We start from the raw sequence: 17972 nt of genomic DNA, 5'->3' as shown, positions 1-17972 counted from the left end.
CAGCGACAACAATCACACTCACACACATTCACACTGAACATTTAATAAAGCTGAATATGAGATAGAGAGGGGAAGAGAGAAGTGAGGATAACTAGCTTTGTCTATATCAGGGCAGGGTGGAAGTCAAGAGGCTGTGTTGTTTGTCGAGCGCATGAGGCAAGAGATAGACAGTACAGTAAGAGAGCGATAAAGCACAGTGTGTCACATGCCAGGTGAAAGGTACTAGTCAGGCTTTGCTGCTCAACGATGCCTTTGCCAGCTGATGCAGACTAAGGCATGACTAATAATAAAAGCACAGTGAGTAAGAGCTTCGTTACACGAAGAGAGGGAAGCCTTCCTCTCTGTACTGGTTTGCACGTCTAGGTGGATTGGGGATATACTGGGAATTAGTGCTATAAAAGGTCTGGATGATGGCTTCAGGTTATGCCACCAAGGGAAGACACCTGTTGGTCATGGACTGTGGTCATTATCAAAAGCAAATTGCTAATATTTCGAAGGACGTAATTGAACAGTGACACCATTCCACCCACAGTGTTTGTGCTATTTTTAATAAACCTGCTTGAGGAGTCATCCCTTAAAACCACCTACCCAGAGTTGTCCTTGCTCTCCCGGTCCTCATCATGCTCCTGTTTCATGCTCTCGGCTCTGAGGTGAGATGTTGAAGAGCCTTCATCTGCGTCTCCTGTGTGGGGGCTATTGCCTGTGTGGGGGCTATTGTCTTCCTCCTCTTCCCCCTCCTCCTCCTCCTCCTCCTCCTCCTCCTCATCGTTGTTGTTGTTTCCATTACTGTCCTTTTCCTCAGCTTTTGAAGTACCGCAGTCACTTTTGTTTAGATCCAATTCAGGTTTATCCTCCTGAGGGAGAGGGATGCTTTTAATATAAAAGCAATTGTTATAGGAAATATGACTATCGTATGTGTGCATTTGGAACACATTCCCAAGTGTGAATGCACCTTGCAGACTACAGTTTGTGTGCTGATTGGCTTTCCATTTCCATGGTCTTTCTGCTCTTCTTGGCTGGTATATGTGGTGGTTGTGTTTCCTCCCTCACCCACAGACACCACCTCTCCCTTGGGGGCCTGCTTCAAAGGGAGGTCCATCTTGAATGTGATGGCAGTGGAAGTGCAGTATTCTTCAAAGCCGTATAGGTACCTGCATGAAAGCACAATTCTTGTCACATGCAAAGAGTTTGTCGTAAAACTAGTGAAAAACTACTGAGCACATAGAAGAAACAAGCAGCATTTGGCCCGCAGTCATGGATGCAGCACTTGTACATACTTGCGGTAAGCGCATTTGACATTGTAGCCAGCAGCTGAATTGAGCACAGGGATTCCGAGGTTCTGGTAGATTTGCTTCCAAATGGCGCCACTTTCAATCTGTGTAAAAATTGCAGAGATCAGAGGGTATATCTGGATTTAGCCCACAAGAGAACAATTACCGAGATCTAACTACAATAAAGAGTCAATGCGGTCACCGTGGCCCTCACATTGTCAAAGCCTCCCAGCTTGTTCACTAGCCTATAGAGCTTGAACAGGTTGAGATTCCGGTAACCCAGAACTGGCCGCTTGTTGATGGGTGTTCCTGGGAGCAGATTTAAAGGACATATCAAATTGTGAGCGAACACTAGAGCAGCAGTTCTTAACCTTGTTGGAAGTACTAAAGCCTGCAGGTTTCATACACGCATTCACCGAATCCTTCGTAATTGGAAAAATACACGAAAAATTTTTAAACAGGTACATATTATAGCAGTGCACAAAATGAACCATGCATTAGTTGCACACAAAATCACTGTGTTTAATGAACAAAACAAACTAATCACACATTTCGCTTAAAAAACTACAGTAAGTGAATGGATAGTTGCTGCAAATCAATATAGCTTTTGGTGTTGTCTTAAAGCGATAAGTTCAGGAATGCTCGGCTTCACCTTGGCATGTGCCACGCTCATAAAATTTTTGCAACAAAGTGTGTTCCTTTTTTTTTTGTTTTTATGTCTACCATCATCAAAAAGGTTTGATCGCAAAGATACAGCGTAACAAACAGTTTCGAGTATCTCAAAGGCTTTCTACCACTTGGTGACAGCAAAAGGCCAAGAGCACTGTTGTTCTGAACAGTTATCATGAATCATACAAGTGGGGTGAACTGAATGGACACACAGAAACAGACTGTGTGTCTTGATCTGTACTAAACCCCTGAGACTGACTCAAGGCCATCAACCCAGGTTAAGATGCACTGCACTAGAGTAACATACAAACAGTAAAGTCAAGGGTTTTTACTTTGTGCTGCATTTACTAAATAAACTGTTATTTCTTTAAGTATAAATATGTCCCATATAAAGACACACTCCTCCACTATGAGCCACATTTGCTGAAAGACAAGTAGAAGTGACTTTATTATTCTAATTAAAAAGGGGGTTTACAACATGTAACAACGAAGCAGGGGTTCTAGGAACACAGATAATAAATTAAAATAAAATATTAATTTGTGCTTTTTGATTCATCAGATTTCTTTTTTATGTCCCTGACCATGTAAAATAAAAGTAATCTCCAATTGTTACATTCTTTTAATATTAGCTTACTTCTGTCTTCCATGAACTTGTAGAGCTGCTGAAGAAAGTTGTCCCTCTCTTCGGGATATGGCTCCACTTCCTCCTAAAGTCAGGAGACCACACTGTTTGAGGCTGATTGCACTTTAAGTTTGTGAAGAAACAAGTGTGACAGTGACTCAGGCTTTACCTCTTCTTCTTCCCCACTGGCATCTTCTTCTTGTTCCTCCTCTTCATCATCATCATCCACCTCACTGCCTGAGCTTTCCTCTTTCACTTCAGTCTTCCAGGTGCTGGGAATGACCAACTGCTGCTGGAACTCCAAGGCTGCATCCAGCGCTGTTCAACACACGCATGAATTGGTAGATTGTTCTTTGTATCAGCAAATGAAATGTGAACAAAATTCAGCACATTTTCTCAGCCTTAATTTCACTTTTTTTTTCATGAGTGTGTTTGGTTTTGTGGCTTATTTAACCACAAAAAGTGCACCATTAATAAGGTCATTGAACAGCAAAATATAGTTTGAGAATATATTGCACAGTGGAATAATTCTGCCACACGTCACAAGTGGGAGTAAGCAGCATCAAACCACATTGGCAGATGCTTGTTTTACACATTTATTAAGCAGACAGATAGCACAGATGTGATGCAACTACCTGGAACGCAACCTACTCTATAACAGAGCGGCCCCGCAGCATCAGAAATAATGGTATTAATAAAAAGTCTTGGGAGCATTGAAAAAAATACTTTATCCACAACCCACACTGAACATCTGCTGCTAATGCGCAAAAACACATCATCACACAAATGTTTTTGACTGAAGGCCTCATCTTGAGTATATTACAACGAAATTAAACTCACCTGGCTTCAGCCCTGCATCTGCTTTAGGGGGACAATCTGTGTCAATTTCTCGAACATCCTTCCGTAGCACCATGTAACTGCAAAAGAAGTGATGCTGATTAGCAGCTCCATGACTCAGAGACGAGCAACCAAAAATCTAAGCACCTTTTGCGCAACAAGAACAGCGATAAACTACATATAAAACAATGTATATACTACCTTGTAAAAACACAAAGTAGTGCATGTATTGCAATTGGCCAAGTCAGTGGCATTTTTGTCAAATTAACTAGCACAGTAAGTTAGCCTACCAAACAAAGGGAATAAGTCTTACTCCCACAGTTATTAAGGTAATAATCTGACAAACTAAGAATAACCACTCTGTGAAACCCCCTCATCTGCCCTCTGCTTGTGTGACCTGGCTTTCCCCACAAATATTTTCAAAAGCCATTGTTTCTGAAAGGCACATTTATCGCCAAGGATCCCAAACTCTCAAGGGAAGTCGCTCCACACATTGACCTATGAGTTGCATTGAAGAGGTCATCAGGATTATGCATGTAAACTCCATCCATCTATCCATTTTCAACACCGCTTGTCCTCGTTAAGGTCGCAGGGCGCTGGAGCCTATCCCAGCTGACTTCGGGTGAACGGCGGACTACACCCTGAACTGGTCGCCAGTCAGTCGCAGGGCGCATATAGACACAGACAAGCATTCACACTCACATTCACACAGTCACTGAGTGGGAACTGAACCCACGCTGCCCGCACCAATGACAGGCGAGTGTACCACTATACCATCAGTGACTATGCATGTAAACTCTCATCAGCAAATAGTGCACACAGACGACACTCAGTTAGCACCACTCTCAAATAATAGATGAGAAGAGGCTTGTTTATATGATTACATATTTTTTTTAAAAGTGCAAACATTGGTGAATGTGTGAAAACAGGGTGAATGCGTGGATTCTTATGCTATCAACTGCAGTTTATTATAAAGGAAATATGGGGTGCATCAACAGGTGCAAATATTTTGCTTGCCACTCTCAAATAATAGATGAGAAGAGGCTTGTTTATATGATTACATTTTTTTTTTTAAAGTGCAAACATTGGTGAATGTGTGAAAACAGGGTGAATGCGTGGATTCTTATGCTATCAACTGCGGTTTATTATAAAGGAAATATGGGGTGCATCAACAGGTGCAAATATTTTGCTTGGTTTAACAAATGGCTCTCTGCACACCAAATAAACAATGAGGAACAAAAATACTGAGCAAATCAAGATGTAAACATGACAAAACAAAGACATGTGCCTGGCAGCTCAAAATTTTTCCTCCATGGTAATAAGGAGACACAATCATGATCACCTCTTTTATCTTGTTATTCCTTCCACGTTAAAGCAGGCAGATTGGAAGGGAAAAAAAACCCTTGAAGATCTCGTTAATACAGAGATAGATTTTTCGTCATCTGACATTATTATTTCTGGAATCCAGCCCTTGATACACTGCACAGATTTCAGTGGGTAAAATCTAATAGCGACAGTAAGTAGAACAGCTACTGTGTGTGCAGTGTAATAATACCTGACAAGAATAAAACCGGCATTTCATCTGTGATTTATCTTCCCTCTAATCGGCTCTACCCTTCACCTGACTATTAACAGCAAGACACACGATAAGAGGTCTTTTCACACTTTCTGTGCTATAATTATTAGCTGATGACTTACACAGTAGGTGTATTGTGGGTTGCAGATGTAAACCCTGAGATAAGGAGACTCACTGCTCTCTGAACAATGGAATTCAAGTTAAGTAGCAGTGAGGAAACACCAGTCTGGAAACCCTGTCACAATTTTTGTAAGCTTCAAGAAAATTACCCAGGGGCATCTTAGTTCATTTACAGAGTAAACACAAACTCGTAAACAAGACAGTAATTGCATCTGCCACCACATCTATTTTTTTCTTTTTTTCTTCTTCTTTAATAACCTGTCCTGTTCAGCTGCATGGCCTTGCAGAATGGTGGATCTGTAGGCCTTTGTGCTGGAACAGTTTTGCTGTGCAACAGGGGAGTTTGAAATACTCCCTGTTTATTTTTTAATTTTTAATTATTCTGATGTTTATTGAAAATGCAGCCGGACAGAAAAGGGTTTTAGGGGGGGACAGACAGAGGCACAGAGTGGACAGGGGGACAAGGGGTGAAAACCACACCAGAACAATAGTGAGACAGTCTTATTTGAACATAAGTAACATTACAACAGTTATTTGTAGATTGGGGTTGGGGGGGATTGACACACACCCAGTGATGACATGCAATAACTAATCAAGAGAACCAGATAAGAGAGGACAGAGAAGGATAGGATGTGGGAAAATGAGCAAGGCAGTGTTACTGGCGAGTGGCGCAGTCTGATTCTTTTTTAGTGTCTAAACACCTGTAAGAACCTGTGAGTTGATATGTTAGTATAACCTGTGTTGTAATTAGTGATCCTAGCACAAATAATTAAAGTCTATCGTTTCTGTTGAACTTTTTAGTAAATGAACACAAAATCGCATGCATGTTAGTCAATCTGTGCCACCAACAGGGCCCAGCGCAGTCGCCAGCCACCACCCCCAAAAAATAAACAAATAAAAAATATATGAAACGGTCATAGCTAAGCGGCGGTCATGAGTAGGGCTGGGCATCGAGAATCGACCGCAACTGGGACCGAAGCGGCGAGAACCAACAAAGAACCCGCGAGAACCAACGGAGAAGAGCGTGCAAGAAGACGCGCCCGCCCCCAACGGCGGCAGAGGCAAAAAAAAAAAAACGCGCCCCGACCCTGCCAAAATCAATGACCACTTGCCCAAGCACAACACCCGGAACAAAACCGGAGGCCCCCACAACGCGCAGCGCCCAACGCGACCCGAGCCCCAGCATACGCCACACGGAGCCCCAGCGAAGCCAACTCCCAGCCAACCAGGCTACCGAAACCACAGAACACGTCCAGGCCAACATCGAGACAGCCTACAGGGCAAACAGCCGTTTGAGAGAAAAACTAAACACAGAGCCAAAACCCCACCGCAGCAAGCCCACACCACAATGAACCAGGACAAAGCCCACATAAACGACAACCCACAGCACCCCAAATTCCAACCCCGCACCCCAACAGTGAAAATCGGGAAAGGAGGCAGCGCCCCACAGCACCTAGCTCCATCCAAAGAAAAATAAAATAAATAAATACATTAAAAGTAAATAAATAAAATAAAATACAAAAAAGTCACCGCCGCCTGTGTGAAGACACCCCCCGCGCTAAAATGCCGAACCCCGGCGCGCACCCCCCAAAACAAAAGGCCACAAGCCCAAAACAGGAAGCCAAGCCAAAACATCTGCCACCACATCTAAACACATTGCATAAACGACAAAGCAGCTAAGCTATTCTCAAAGCTATTCAGATAATACACTCAGAGTAATGATTGCAGAGTTTATTTGTCCTCAAGCTGCTCCGAAAGATCTATTTGCCTGGTGCTCAAAGCAGTGCATTTGCTGTAGCATGCACACTCTATTAATATAACATGGATGGTTTAATCAGCATCAAAATGATTCATTATTATTATTCATGTTGGATTAAAATGAGTCCAACATATTACTATAGCATTCAAATATTCTACTACTCAAATAATCACTATAACATCGTCAATAACTCAGACTCACAATTTTCCGTCTTTGAAAGAGCGGACGAATAAGCTTTCCTTCTTCATTGTGATGTCATCGTGGCAGTCGGGGGAGGTGACCTGAGTGTGCAGAAACAAGAGACAATCTACAGTTCAGATAGGGTAGCAGACAGCGTGTGACACTGTGTGTGTGTGTGCTTGTGTGGTTGGAAGCGAGATAAGGAAGTGAAAGAATCTGGGGTTGCCACAGTATTACTCAAAAAGGTGTCTGTGAAGGCCATGTTGATGGACTCCAAACTATGCTATCTATGAGACCAAAACAAGTAAGCGATCCAGATGCAGAGTGAGGTAAAAAGGTTATGTGCCGCTCGCAGCATGTGGCTCTGCTGTTGACTTAGGTTGAGGCATAACAGTGGGAGTTGTTCCACTGTAAGAGTCTAACCCAAGGGAGGCTGCACTGCATTTATGGAGATATGATTTCCTAGTACTTTCTGCCTGCATGCTCCTGCTCCCACTATTCACAACAACACCACACACAGATACACAGTAGCATGTTTGTTTTTGAATAAAATATTTATCAGGTTGGTATCTGTCTTTTTTTTCTTCACAATGTGATACACAGCAAGCATGCAAATCAATGCACATCTCATTATATTTCCTTATCACACATTAGTTACCTCCTGTTGCAAATAACATTTACCAGTGTATTCTCACCACACGTTGAGAACGGTGGTTGAGAACAAAGTAGAGTATACTTCCCTAGGCTGTCACAAGGAGGCAGCACAGAGCTCGGTCAACAGCAGGCCAACAACAACAAACACAATAGGCGGGGCTCTGCTGACTCCAGTTAAAGGCGCAGCTTTTCCCTGACTCTCCCATTCTCCCACTTCAACTTGGAAAACTTACCGTACATAAAGAAAGAAGGCCTGTCACCAATTCATTGTCAGCTAATACTACCCGAGAGTTAAATGTGTGAGGAAACGAAATGTTGGAAACAACAGAATGCCATAGTTTGTGTTGTAGTTTTTTGGCATAAAATAAAAAAATGCAGTACCATCAAAGTTGAATTTTCTTTAATGAGGAAACTACAAATACTGCAACTTCAAAGTGCAAAAAATGTTGTCTTGTTTTGGGATATCAACAATCAAAAATGGCATGCTTTCAAGGCAAAACAATTAAGCGGGCTGATGAAAGATGGTCCAATGATGGAGCAGAAGACATCTAAGACAGAGGCACTATGAGCTCACCAGTGCAGGATACCACGTGGTTTTCTTTTTATCCCCCATGGCCACTCCTTCCACGCAGACCACTTTGCCAAACAGATCTTCATTCTGTCGTTGATCACTCTCCTCTTCTTCACTAGAGGATGATGACAAGTCTTCCTCTTGGCTGTGGGACAAAATAAGACCACTAAATGGGCTATACAATGACAAAAAGTACAGTGTAGATGTGTGCATATACAATGATTTCCATTGAGTTTTAGACTAATGCAGTAGGAATTTTCTGTTTTACATATTCCAGCGATTTCCTTTATTTTACTTATACTTTATTTGTATAAACTGCTCAGTTTAACACCTTTAAGACTGCCATCAGTCTGAAAGCTCTCGCTTTCCTGCATATTTGAGTGTGAGTGTGTGTGTGAGTGTGTACGTTATTCATGAAAGTAATGCACACATACAAAAACAAAGTGATAATTTAATTAGTTAAGAAGAATACGTAAAATAGATAAAACTAAACGCATGCACTGCAAAAACACAAAATCCTACCAAGAATATTTGTCCCAAAAGTCTCAAAACTAATCTAATTACACTTAAAATAAAACTTATCAACTAAAAAAGTAATTTGTTGCGAGACAATTTTCATTTGTTTCAAGCTAATTTTAACTTGAAATAAGTTGGAAAAAAAGTGCCAGTAGAGTATTTATTTTCTTATTTCACTGGCAATTTTCTTTATTTGAAATAAGTAGGAAAAAAAATACCAGTGGAGTAAGTTTTTTTTTTCTTACTCCACTGGCATTTTTTTTTTACTTGAAATAAGTAGGAAAATAATTGCAGCATTCCTTGTTTCCACGTCACCGACTCACAGTAAGCCTAGACCCTGTTCTAATTATTTACCTTGCCTTTTTGCCTGACGTTTTTTGGATACTGTTGCCTTTTCGGATTCCCTGCCTGTGTACCGAACTCTTCCCGTTTATTAAACCTCTCTTTTTGAAACAGTCCATTTGAATTGGAGTCGTATATTTTGGGTCCTGTCCTTTGTTCCGTTCATGACAGAACGAACTGGCCATAACATGGACCCAGCAGACTCAGACCCGGTGCGCAAAGCCTTTCAAGCGCAGGATCAACGCGCCAAAGTTCACCATCCAACCGGACAGAACTGGAGAGGATCTGCAAGGAGGAATGGCAGATGATCCCCAAATCCAGGTGTGAAAAACTTGTATCATTCCCAAAAAGACTCATGGCTGTATTAGCTCAAAAGGGTGCTTCTACTAAATACTGAGCAAACGGTCTGAATACTTATGCCTGTGTGATATTTCAGTTTTTCTTCATCATTAATTTCTTTATGGTTATGTTTTGTTTAAAGATAATGCTTTTCCGAAATGCTTGACCGTTTAATTTAAAAAAAAATTCAATGTGTTTCGCCTGGCCCTTCATGTTTTCTTTAAAGAATTGTACCCATCTTACAAATTCTGCCTCGGAAATCAAACATATGAGCACAACTGTGTTTTCTAATTTACTAAATAAAAGTAGGGCTGTGAATTTCAAAATAAGAGCAAGTAAATAAAAAAGGAATTATTACTAACAAAATACAGATAATATTTTTTGTTTTGATCATATGGGTAGAAGCAATATCATGCATTGTAAAAATGCTTTATACATGGGTAGAAGGGTTTTCCAGAATTTTGAGGTCAACTTTGGGGGTGCGCATTATACACGAGAAATTATTATTATTATCCATCCATCCATTTTCTGAGCCGCTTCTCCTCACTGGGGTCACAGGCGTGCTGGAGCCTATTCCAGCTTTCATCGGGCAAGAGGCGGGGTACACCCTGAACTGGTTGCCACCCAATCGCAGGGCACATACAAACAAACAACCATTCGCACTCACATTCACACCTACGGGCAATTTAGAGTCTCCAATTCATGCATGTTTTTTGGGATGTGGGAGGAAACCGGAGTGCCCGGAGAAAACCCACGCAGGCACGAGGAGAACATGCAAACTCCACACAGGCGGGCCGGGGATTGAAACCCGGTCCTCAGAACTGTGAGGCTGACGCTCTAACCAGTCGTCCACCGTGCCGCCTATTATTATTATAATAATAATTATTATTTATGGTTTCACAGCCATAATGGATCTCTGAGGGAAACCATAACTACAATGTGATCCGGCGACAAAAAGGAGTTTGACACGCCTGCCCTTGAGGTAGATTAAAGTGTATATATATATATATATATATATATATATATATATATGTATATATATATATATATATATGTATATGTATATATATACATATATATATATATTTTTTTTTTTTATTTTTTATTTTATTATTATTATTTTTTTTTTTAAATCAGAAAATTGTCATGTTCACTGAAAAATTTATTCAATACACGCTTTTTAAATCATAAGCAATACTGTATGTTCTCTCAAGGTACAGTTTGAGTTCTAGGCTCTGTTATTGTGATGTTTAATGCTTATCTTACATTTAAACAATTTATACATCTTAAAACAATTGAATAATTTAGATTTATAAAACAGAAGTTAACCCAGTTAGCCCAGTTAATTCTATTGAATAATGAGACCACAACATGTGGCAGATCCATATTTTGCACATCGCCAGCGATGTGGATGAAAGGATATTCAATCATAAGTCCACAAGCAAGTGAAGTCACTCAAGGACTGTTCTGTGCTGCAATTTCTGCCAGCAGGCGACTGTTCCAAACTGTTAAAAGACACATTGATCAGATCAATAGTCAGACTGTCAGCCATCACTTCTGCTACAGAAAACATAAGCTTCAGCTGCCTTCTGTGCCTATGTGATGTAGAAAATTCTCATCACCCATATCTGAAACAAAAATCTACGTAGATGCTGGACAAGTTTGGATGTGTGCGCCATTTCCTCCAAGATAATGTCTTAAAGCTATTGAATGTTTTTTCTGGTTTTGTAAGGAATCTCTTTCAGGAAGCATTGTTAATGCTCGTAAAAAGATTTGCGTAGAGGAAGACAAGCCAGAAGTGCTAAACTGCAGCAGGGACCCTCCCAAGTCAACATTGCATCAATGCCATTAGCAATGGTGTCAGGATGAGGATTATTAAGTAGAGTGTCCTCTTTATAATCGCAATGATGTCCGTTGCCAAAACCCTGAAGCAGTTTCTATTCCCATATGAAACGTGCAGTCTGGAGTGAGCATATCAGAACATAACACACCCACCCAAAGCTGAGTGGGGTTTCCTGCTCTAAGCCTCAGGAGCTTTTTAGTAAGAAATGGAAATGAGAGCAAGTCTTCGCTATCACGGTACATAGAATGGGGGCGCCTCTTTCTGAAGAATGTGGGTTGGCAGGGAACATCGCTTATCGTTTTCATCTGCACCACAGACCTCTGTCACAGTTGGAATGATTGACACTTGCATGATGTAAAGTAAGGAGGAGTGCACGATACTCACATTGGGTTGGAACGTCGGCCCCTGTTACCCTTTTTGCCAATGACTGGTGTGCCAAAGTGCTCAGGATTGGTGAGAGGGAGTCTGTCAAGCGTCTACAGAGGAGACAACAGTAAAGAGACAGTCAGTACTCTTACATGGCATTAGAGATAATTCGTCAAACTGAAACACAGTAGTTCTCTACAGGATTTGATTCCCGCATAAAATACATGAAGTGATTACATCATGACAAGCATGGTGAATCAGCATCTATCACCTTATAAAATGGATACAGTGAATGGCATTTGTCAAAGAAGCAAAGCATCTTGATGTAGACAATGTACAGAAATAATGTCAGAATTGCATTTAGTAGCTGTCACTGTTTTGCCCCCAGCTTGCTAGTTTACATATTTTATGAAGTCAACAGGGAAAAAATATATACAAGGGATCTTTGCGGCGGATTGGGTCCTCAGTTTATGACAGAGTCCCGTCCCTATGGGGGAGTTGTAAACAAAATTTGTAGGAAAGTTGGATAGCACTGTAGCCACTAACCTACACTAATGCAGTACTAAAGTCATAATTACAGTAAATATTTGAATAAAAACAATATAAATATACTTTTAGGCCTAACTGTTTATGCACAAAACTGTATATAAACATGATTGTCACTCAGGCAGACACTGGAAGGTCAATCCCCTTAAAGACTTTGATCAGAAGGATTACTCAGCAGTGTGTACACGCAATTTACATTTGAAATATTTGCTATGAGATCAGTTTGAGCTGAACATCCCAACAGTATGGGACTGGGAATAAATGATAAATGTGTGCTCCATCCTCAGGTACTGGAGAGAAAGTAAGTAAAGAGATATATTTGTGAATAAAAAACAATCCTGTGGAACCTCGGTTTAGGGATGACCCAGTTTACAAACAATATGGTCTATGGAAATGTTTTTTTATTTATTTTTTTTTAAAGAAAAATTACATACTATTGTCAGTTTACGAACAGTCCTGGCATTGCTGCAGAAGGCTCAGAACTTTGTTTTTCCTCGCACCGCAAAAACATCATTAGCTCCGTGCTTCAAGTATCTTTGTTTTTGTATAAAATGGCCGCCACATCCCACAATGTGATGAAAAAGCTGCAATGCATTGTGGGAAGTGGTGGCCATTTAGGGCTAGCAGTAACCACAGTGAACGTAAACATTACTGTCCCGAAAAAGGCCAAGACACTGCACAGTGATTTGCAAGCGAACCCACTGTGATTTCATCATCATACAGTTGGTACGGAAAGTATTCAAGACCCGCTTACATTTTTCACTCTTTGTTATATTGCAGCCATTCGCTAAAATCATTGAAGTACATTTTTTTTCCCTCATTAATGTACACACGGCACCCCATATTGTCAGAATTTTTTTTTATTGTTGAAATATTTGCAGATTTATTAAAAAAGAAAAACTGAAATATTACACAGCCATAAGTATTCAGACCCTTTGCTGTGACACTCATATATTTAACTCTGGTGCTGTCCATTTTTTCTGATCATCCTTGATTTGGTTCTACACCTTCATTGGAGTCCAGCTGTGTTTGATTAAACTGATTGGACTGTATTAGGAAAGCCACATACCTGTCTATATAAGACCTTACAGCTCACAGTGCATATCAGAGCAAATGAGAATCATGAGGTCAAAGATGGTGAGAAATAATATTCTCTGGTCTGATGAGACCAAGATAGAACTTTTTGGCCTTAATTCGAAGCAGTATGTGTGGAGAAAACCAGGCACTGCTCATCACCTGTCCAATACAGTCCCAACAGTGAAGCATGGTGGTGGCAGCATCATGCTGTGGGGGTGTTTTTCAGCTGCAGGGACAGGATGACTGGTTGCAATCGAAGGAAAGGTGAATGCGGCCAAGTACAGGGATATCCTGTACGAAAACCTTCTCCAGAGTTCTCAGGACCTCAGATTGGGCCGAAGGTTCACCTTCCAACAAGACAATGACCCTAACCACACAGCTAAAATAACGAAGGAGTGGCTGCAGAACAACTCTGTGACTGTTCTTGAATGGCCCAGCCAGAGCCCTGACTTAAACCCAATTGAGCATCTCTGCAGAGACCTGAAAATGGCTGTCCACCAACATTCACCATCCAACCTGAGAGAACTGGAGAGGATCTGCGAGGAGGAATGGCAGAGGATCCCCAAATCCAGGTGTGAAAAACTTGTTGCATCATTCCCAAAAAGACTCATGACTGTATTAGCTCAAAAGGGTGCTTCTCCTAAATACTGTGCAGAGTCTGAATACTTATGGATGTGTGATATTTAATTTTTTCTTTTTTAATAAATCTGCAAAAATTTCAACAATTCCGTTTTTTTCTGTCAATATGGGCTGCTGTGTGTACATTGATGGGGAAAAAATGAACTTAAATGATTTTAGCAAATGGCTGCAATATAACAATGAGTGAAAAATTTAAGGGGGTCTGAATACTTTCCGTACCCACTGTCAATTGTTTTCACCTATTTCTGTATTGCAATGCAGAGTATTTCTTTTTTTAAACACACAATGATCAGAATAAGGTAAATATAATGTTACATGGCTGGAACGGATTAATTGCATTTCCATACATTGCGATGGGAAACATTACCTCGGTTTGCAAGCATTTCAGTTGTGAACGGGGTCAGGGAACAAATTAAATTTGTAACTCAAGGTGCCACTGTATACGAACAACATATAAAATTGAAGTTTAATGTCCGAAGAGGGTTTATACTTTGACGAAAGGTGCGAGACAGCGTTACTTGCCTCGCTCTCTGCAAAGTGACGGGCTCCTTTAAGGCAGAGGGAGGAACGCCTTAAGGTCTTCTCGTCACCATCGTCAAACACTGTAGAGGTGACAATGCAAAAGACAAACTACAGTATATGCCAAGGATTCATGCAGAAATACACAGACACACAAAACAATCAATACAGGTATTTTCAATATTATATTTTAGCTGATACACGCACGACAACAAATACCACTTGAAGACTTGCTTACACATCTATAAGTGAAAGGAAAGTTAGTTTCTTTTTTGATTTCTTGATCGAACAGGTCTGGAGGTAACCCGGTTTGGGTGTGAAAAAATTGTGATTAGCCACATTTAATTCACAATTTAACAAGGAGGGTACTTTTTCCACACAGGGTCAGGTAACTTTGAATATTTTTATTTTCCTTAATAAATGAAATTGCCATTTAAAAACAGCATTTTAAGTTCACTTGGTTTATATTTGTCTGATATTTACAGTACATTGTTTGATAATCTTAAACATTAAAGTGGGGAAACTCTGCAAAAATATAAGAATTTGAGAAGGAGGCAATACTTTTTCACAGCCCTGGATCTGCAGCAGTGACGTGTGCATTTCTTCTCCCACATATGAATGAAGAGTGAAAAGCAAGAATGCCCCCCCCTCCCTCCCTTCACTGCTCGGCCAGTCCTTCAGTTTTAATGCATCATGGGCGTGTGGGGTGGTGGTCCGGTGCCCGTGCCCCTCCCTTTGGGACTGGTCGGGGTGTTTGGTCGGGCTCGGGGCCTCCCTGGGCCTGGGGGGGTGGGGGGGTCAGTGGCGCCCCCCTGGCTGGGTCCCCTGCTGGACTGGCTTGCTCGGCCCCCCCTTTTTTGGGTGGGGAGGGCTCACCCTTCCTCGATGTGCCGGCTCAGCAGCTCCGTACACCAGTTGACTAACATGCATGTGATATGGTGTTCATTCACTAATACGTTCGATAGACACACTATTGGCTTTAATTACTTGTGCTGGGATCACTAACAACAGCACAGGTTATACTAACATATCAACTCACAGGTTCCTACAGGTGTTTAGACTTAAAAAAGTATCCCACCACACCACTCCTCAATAGCACTGCCTTGTTCATTTTCCCTCATCTTGTCCTGGCCTTTTCTGTCCTCTATTATCTTATTGTCTTGGTTAGTTATTGCATGTCATCATCTATCCCTCTGTCTGTCCCCTAAAGCCAGTTTCTTTCCAGCTTGATATTCAATAAACATCAGAATAATAAAAACGTTTAAAAATAAGCAGAGGGAGCATTTCAAACTCCCCTGTTGCACAGCAAAACTGTTCCAGTACAAAGGCATACTGATCCACCATTCTGCAAGGCCATGCAGCGGAACAAGACAGGTTTAAAAAAATAAATAAATACAAATAAAAAAACAAGAATGTGTGCTGAGATGATTTTTTTTTGCCCAAGGGGACTCTTAAGTAACAGACAGCAGCAAAAGAGGCTGTTGAGCTAGTTACAACTTACAACAGTAAAAAGAACATAATGTTAATTATTTTAAACGTGTTTATTTTTCAATTCTGCAACAATTAAATGGTTTTGAGTGCAAGTTAGATGTAGTAGCTAGGATTATTTTAAGGCACTGCACATTACTCATGCCGCACAGTAAGAAAAATAAATTATTTTCCTTAAGACTAATTCTAATAATTGTTTTCTAACGCTGGATCAAATATTTGGCTTTGCTGTTTTGCTTCATTTTTTTTTTAATTGGGCAGGTATTTTAGAGGTAACGCCTACTGGACATAACTCACTAATAAACAAATACAGACAGTTGACTAAAAGTTAAAAGAACATAAAAGCAGTATTGAGCAGATGTGGCCCTCAGGACATGACTGGGAGCAAAAGTAGGTTAATAAGAGAGTAAATATTGCAGTCTGTCTGAGCTGCACACAAAGAGGCAACTGTTTAACTTAACCCTTCATAGGTGTTTAATTGAAATATTTGGAAATTGAATTTGTCAACCATAGAAAGTCAATAGACTACTTGTTTTGTGCCTTTTTTTAATAATAATATTTCATTGCAATGATGTAGTATTGTGTGTATATGCATTTTGGTGGTCTGGTATTTTATTTATTTCATCCTATTTTTGCTTCACTTATGGGTCAGAAGAAAGTACAATGTGAGAGATCCATTCTGACCACACACTTAAGTTACCAAATGTGGATCCTTGCACTATATAAATGGTTATGACATAGCAATATCCCAACAATATGCCAAATTTACTACACATTTCTGTTGCCGCAAAATATTGAATTATGCTGCATTCGTAAGTAAAGGTGAAATGCTTATTTGATATAAAATACTAACAAATTATATGTTCTACTTTTGACTAGCTTTCATGATAATGACTCACCAACTGTGTAAATACTTGCGTCGGTCAGCTTAATGATTGTGGCCTCCTGGTGAACTCCATCCTGGTTCTTCACTTCTACAATAGCACCCACCTGTAGGAACCAAACATTGCTGAATTTTGGCTTAATAACTAAAAAAAAACCTTTTGTGTTTTGGTGGAAAATGTCATCATATGTTAGAAAGTAATGTGAAGCTATTAAGACTGCTTCACTGGGGAACACAATTTTTTTGTTTAGTTATGTCTGGCAGCTGTTTTGAACTAATTTTTGGGTGCGAAATCCAAAACTGATCTCAGTTTTTCTCTAGTTTTTGAACTATAGATCCCTGTTTTCTAAAAAATATGACAAATATTGTACTTAACAGATATGTGCTTGCTTTATAAAACTTTTCAAATATTGACATACAATGAAATATGAAAGAAACAGGCATGACTGAAATGTTTATTTAACACTATTATGTTTTACAAAGGATATGGCACAAATCGTCTTAATTCCTACTATGCTAGCTTTCTGTTTGGAGATATTGATAGTACTGACCTATTGGGAGCTACACACACCTCTCACCGCACTCTCAATTGTGATTGCACAAACAAGTTGCCGCATAGCTCTAGATGAGTCCAATCGTAATCAGCTGGCAAGTCTTACTACAGCTAATCAGTGGAATTTTGGAGGGTAAGCTGTGGAGAAAAAACTTGACGTGCTAGAAAAAAATGACTGCAATCTTGGAATCAGCATGCCAATTTTAATCAGCATAAAAATTAACTCAACAGAAGTTTTATTTCTAATTGGTCACCAGTGCATGAATTGGAGACTCTAAATTGCCCGTAGGTGTGAATGTGAGTGCGAATGGTTGTTTGTTTCTTTGTGCCCTGCGATTGGCTGGCAACCAGTTCAGGGTGTACCCCGCCTCCTGCCCGATGATAGCTGGGATAGGCTCCAGCACGCCCGCGACCCTAGTGAGGAGAAGCGGCTCAGAAAATGGATGGATGGATGGATGTTCACCAGTGTAATTCTAACTGACTGAAATTATATAGCAAAGCCAGGTTTGACACTGAGGCTCTGCTCTGTGATTTCAAATTGTGAATAATGCCATGACATTTCAATCAAAATAAAACAATCATAAAGCAATACATGATGTTGA

At 40.4% G+C, this 17972-nt stretch overlaps 1 protein-coding gene across 2 annotated transcripts in view; it reads right to left on the bottom strand.

Annotated features, from left to right (window-relative positions):
- Positions 1–17972, bottom strand: part of arid4b (AT-rich interaction domain 4B) — a 67048-nt gene that overhangs the window by 13048 nt on the left and 36028 nt on the right. For both annotated transcript variants that reach the window (XM_061789017.1, XM_061789018.1), the window contains exons 5-16: positions 16834–16924; positions 14450–14529; positions 11684–11775; positions 8263–8404; positions 7056–7135; positions 3403–3479; positions 2732–2880; positions 2575–2647; positions 1486–1580; positions 1278–1375; positions 953–1151; positions 589–854 (exon numbers count right to left, since the gene is read on the bottom strand). In XM_061789017.1, coding sequence (XP_061645001.1) covers positions 589–854; positions 953–1151; positions 1278–1375; positions 1486–1580; positions 2575–2647; positions 2732–2880; positions 3403–3479; positions 7056–7135; positions 8263–8404; positions 11684–11775; positions 14450–14529; positions 16834–16924 — 1442 coding nt within the window. The remainder of the gene's footprint in view (positions 1–588; positions 855–952; positions 1152–1277; positions 1376–1485; positions 1581–2574; positions 2648–2731; positions 2881–3402; positions 3480–7055; positions 7136–8262; positions 8405–11683; positions 11776–14449; positions 14530–16833; positions 16925–17972) is intronic.

This window comes from Phyllopteryx taeniolatus, chromosome 11, assembly GCF_024500385.1.
Source record: "Phyllopteryx taeniolatus isolate TA_2022b chromosome 11, UOR_Ptae_1.2, whole genome shotgun sequence".
NCBI classification, from domain to species: Eukaryota; Metazoa; Chordata; class Actinopteri; order Syngnathiformes; family Syngnathidae; genus Phyllopteryx; species Phyllopteryx taeniolatus.
Note: the sequence above shows the minus strand (reverse complement) of the source record. Positions and strands in the feature narration are given on the sequence as shown.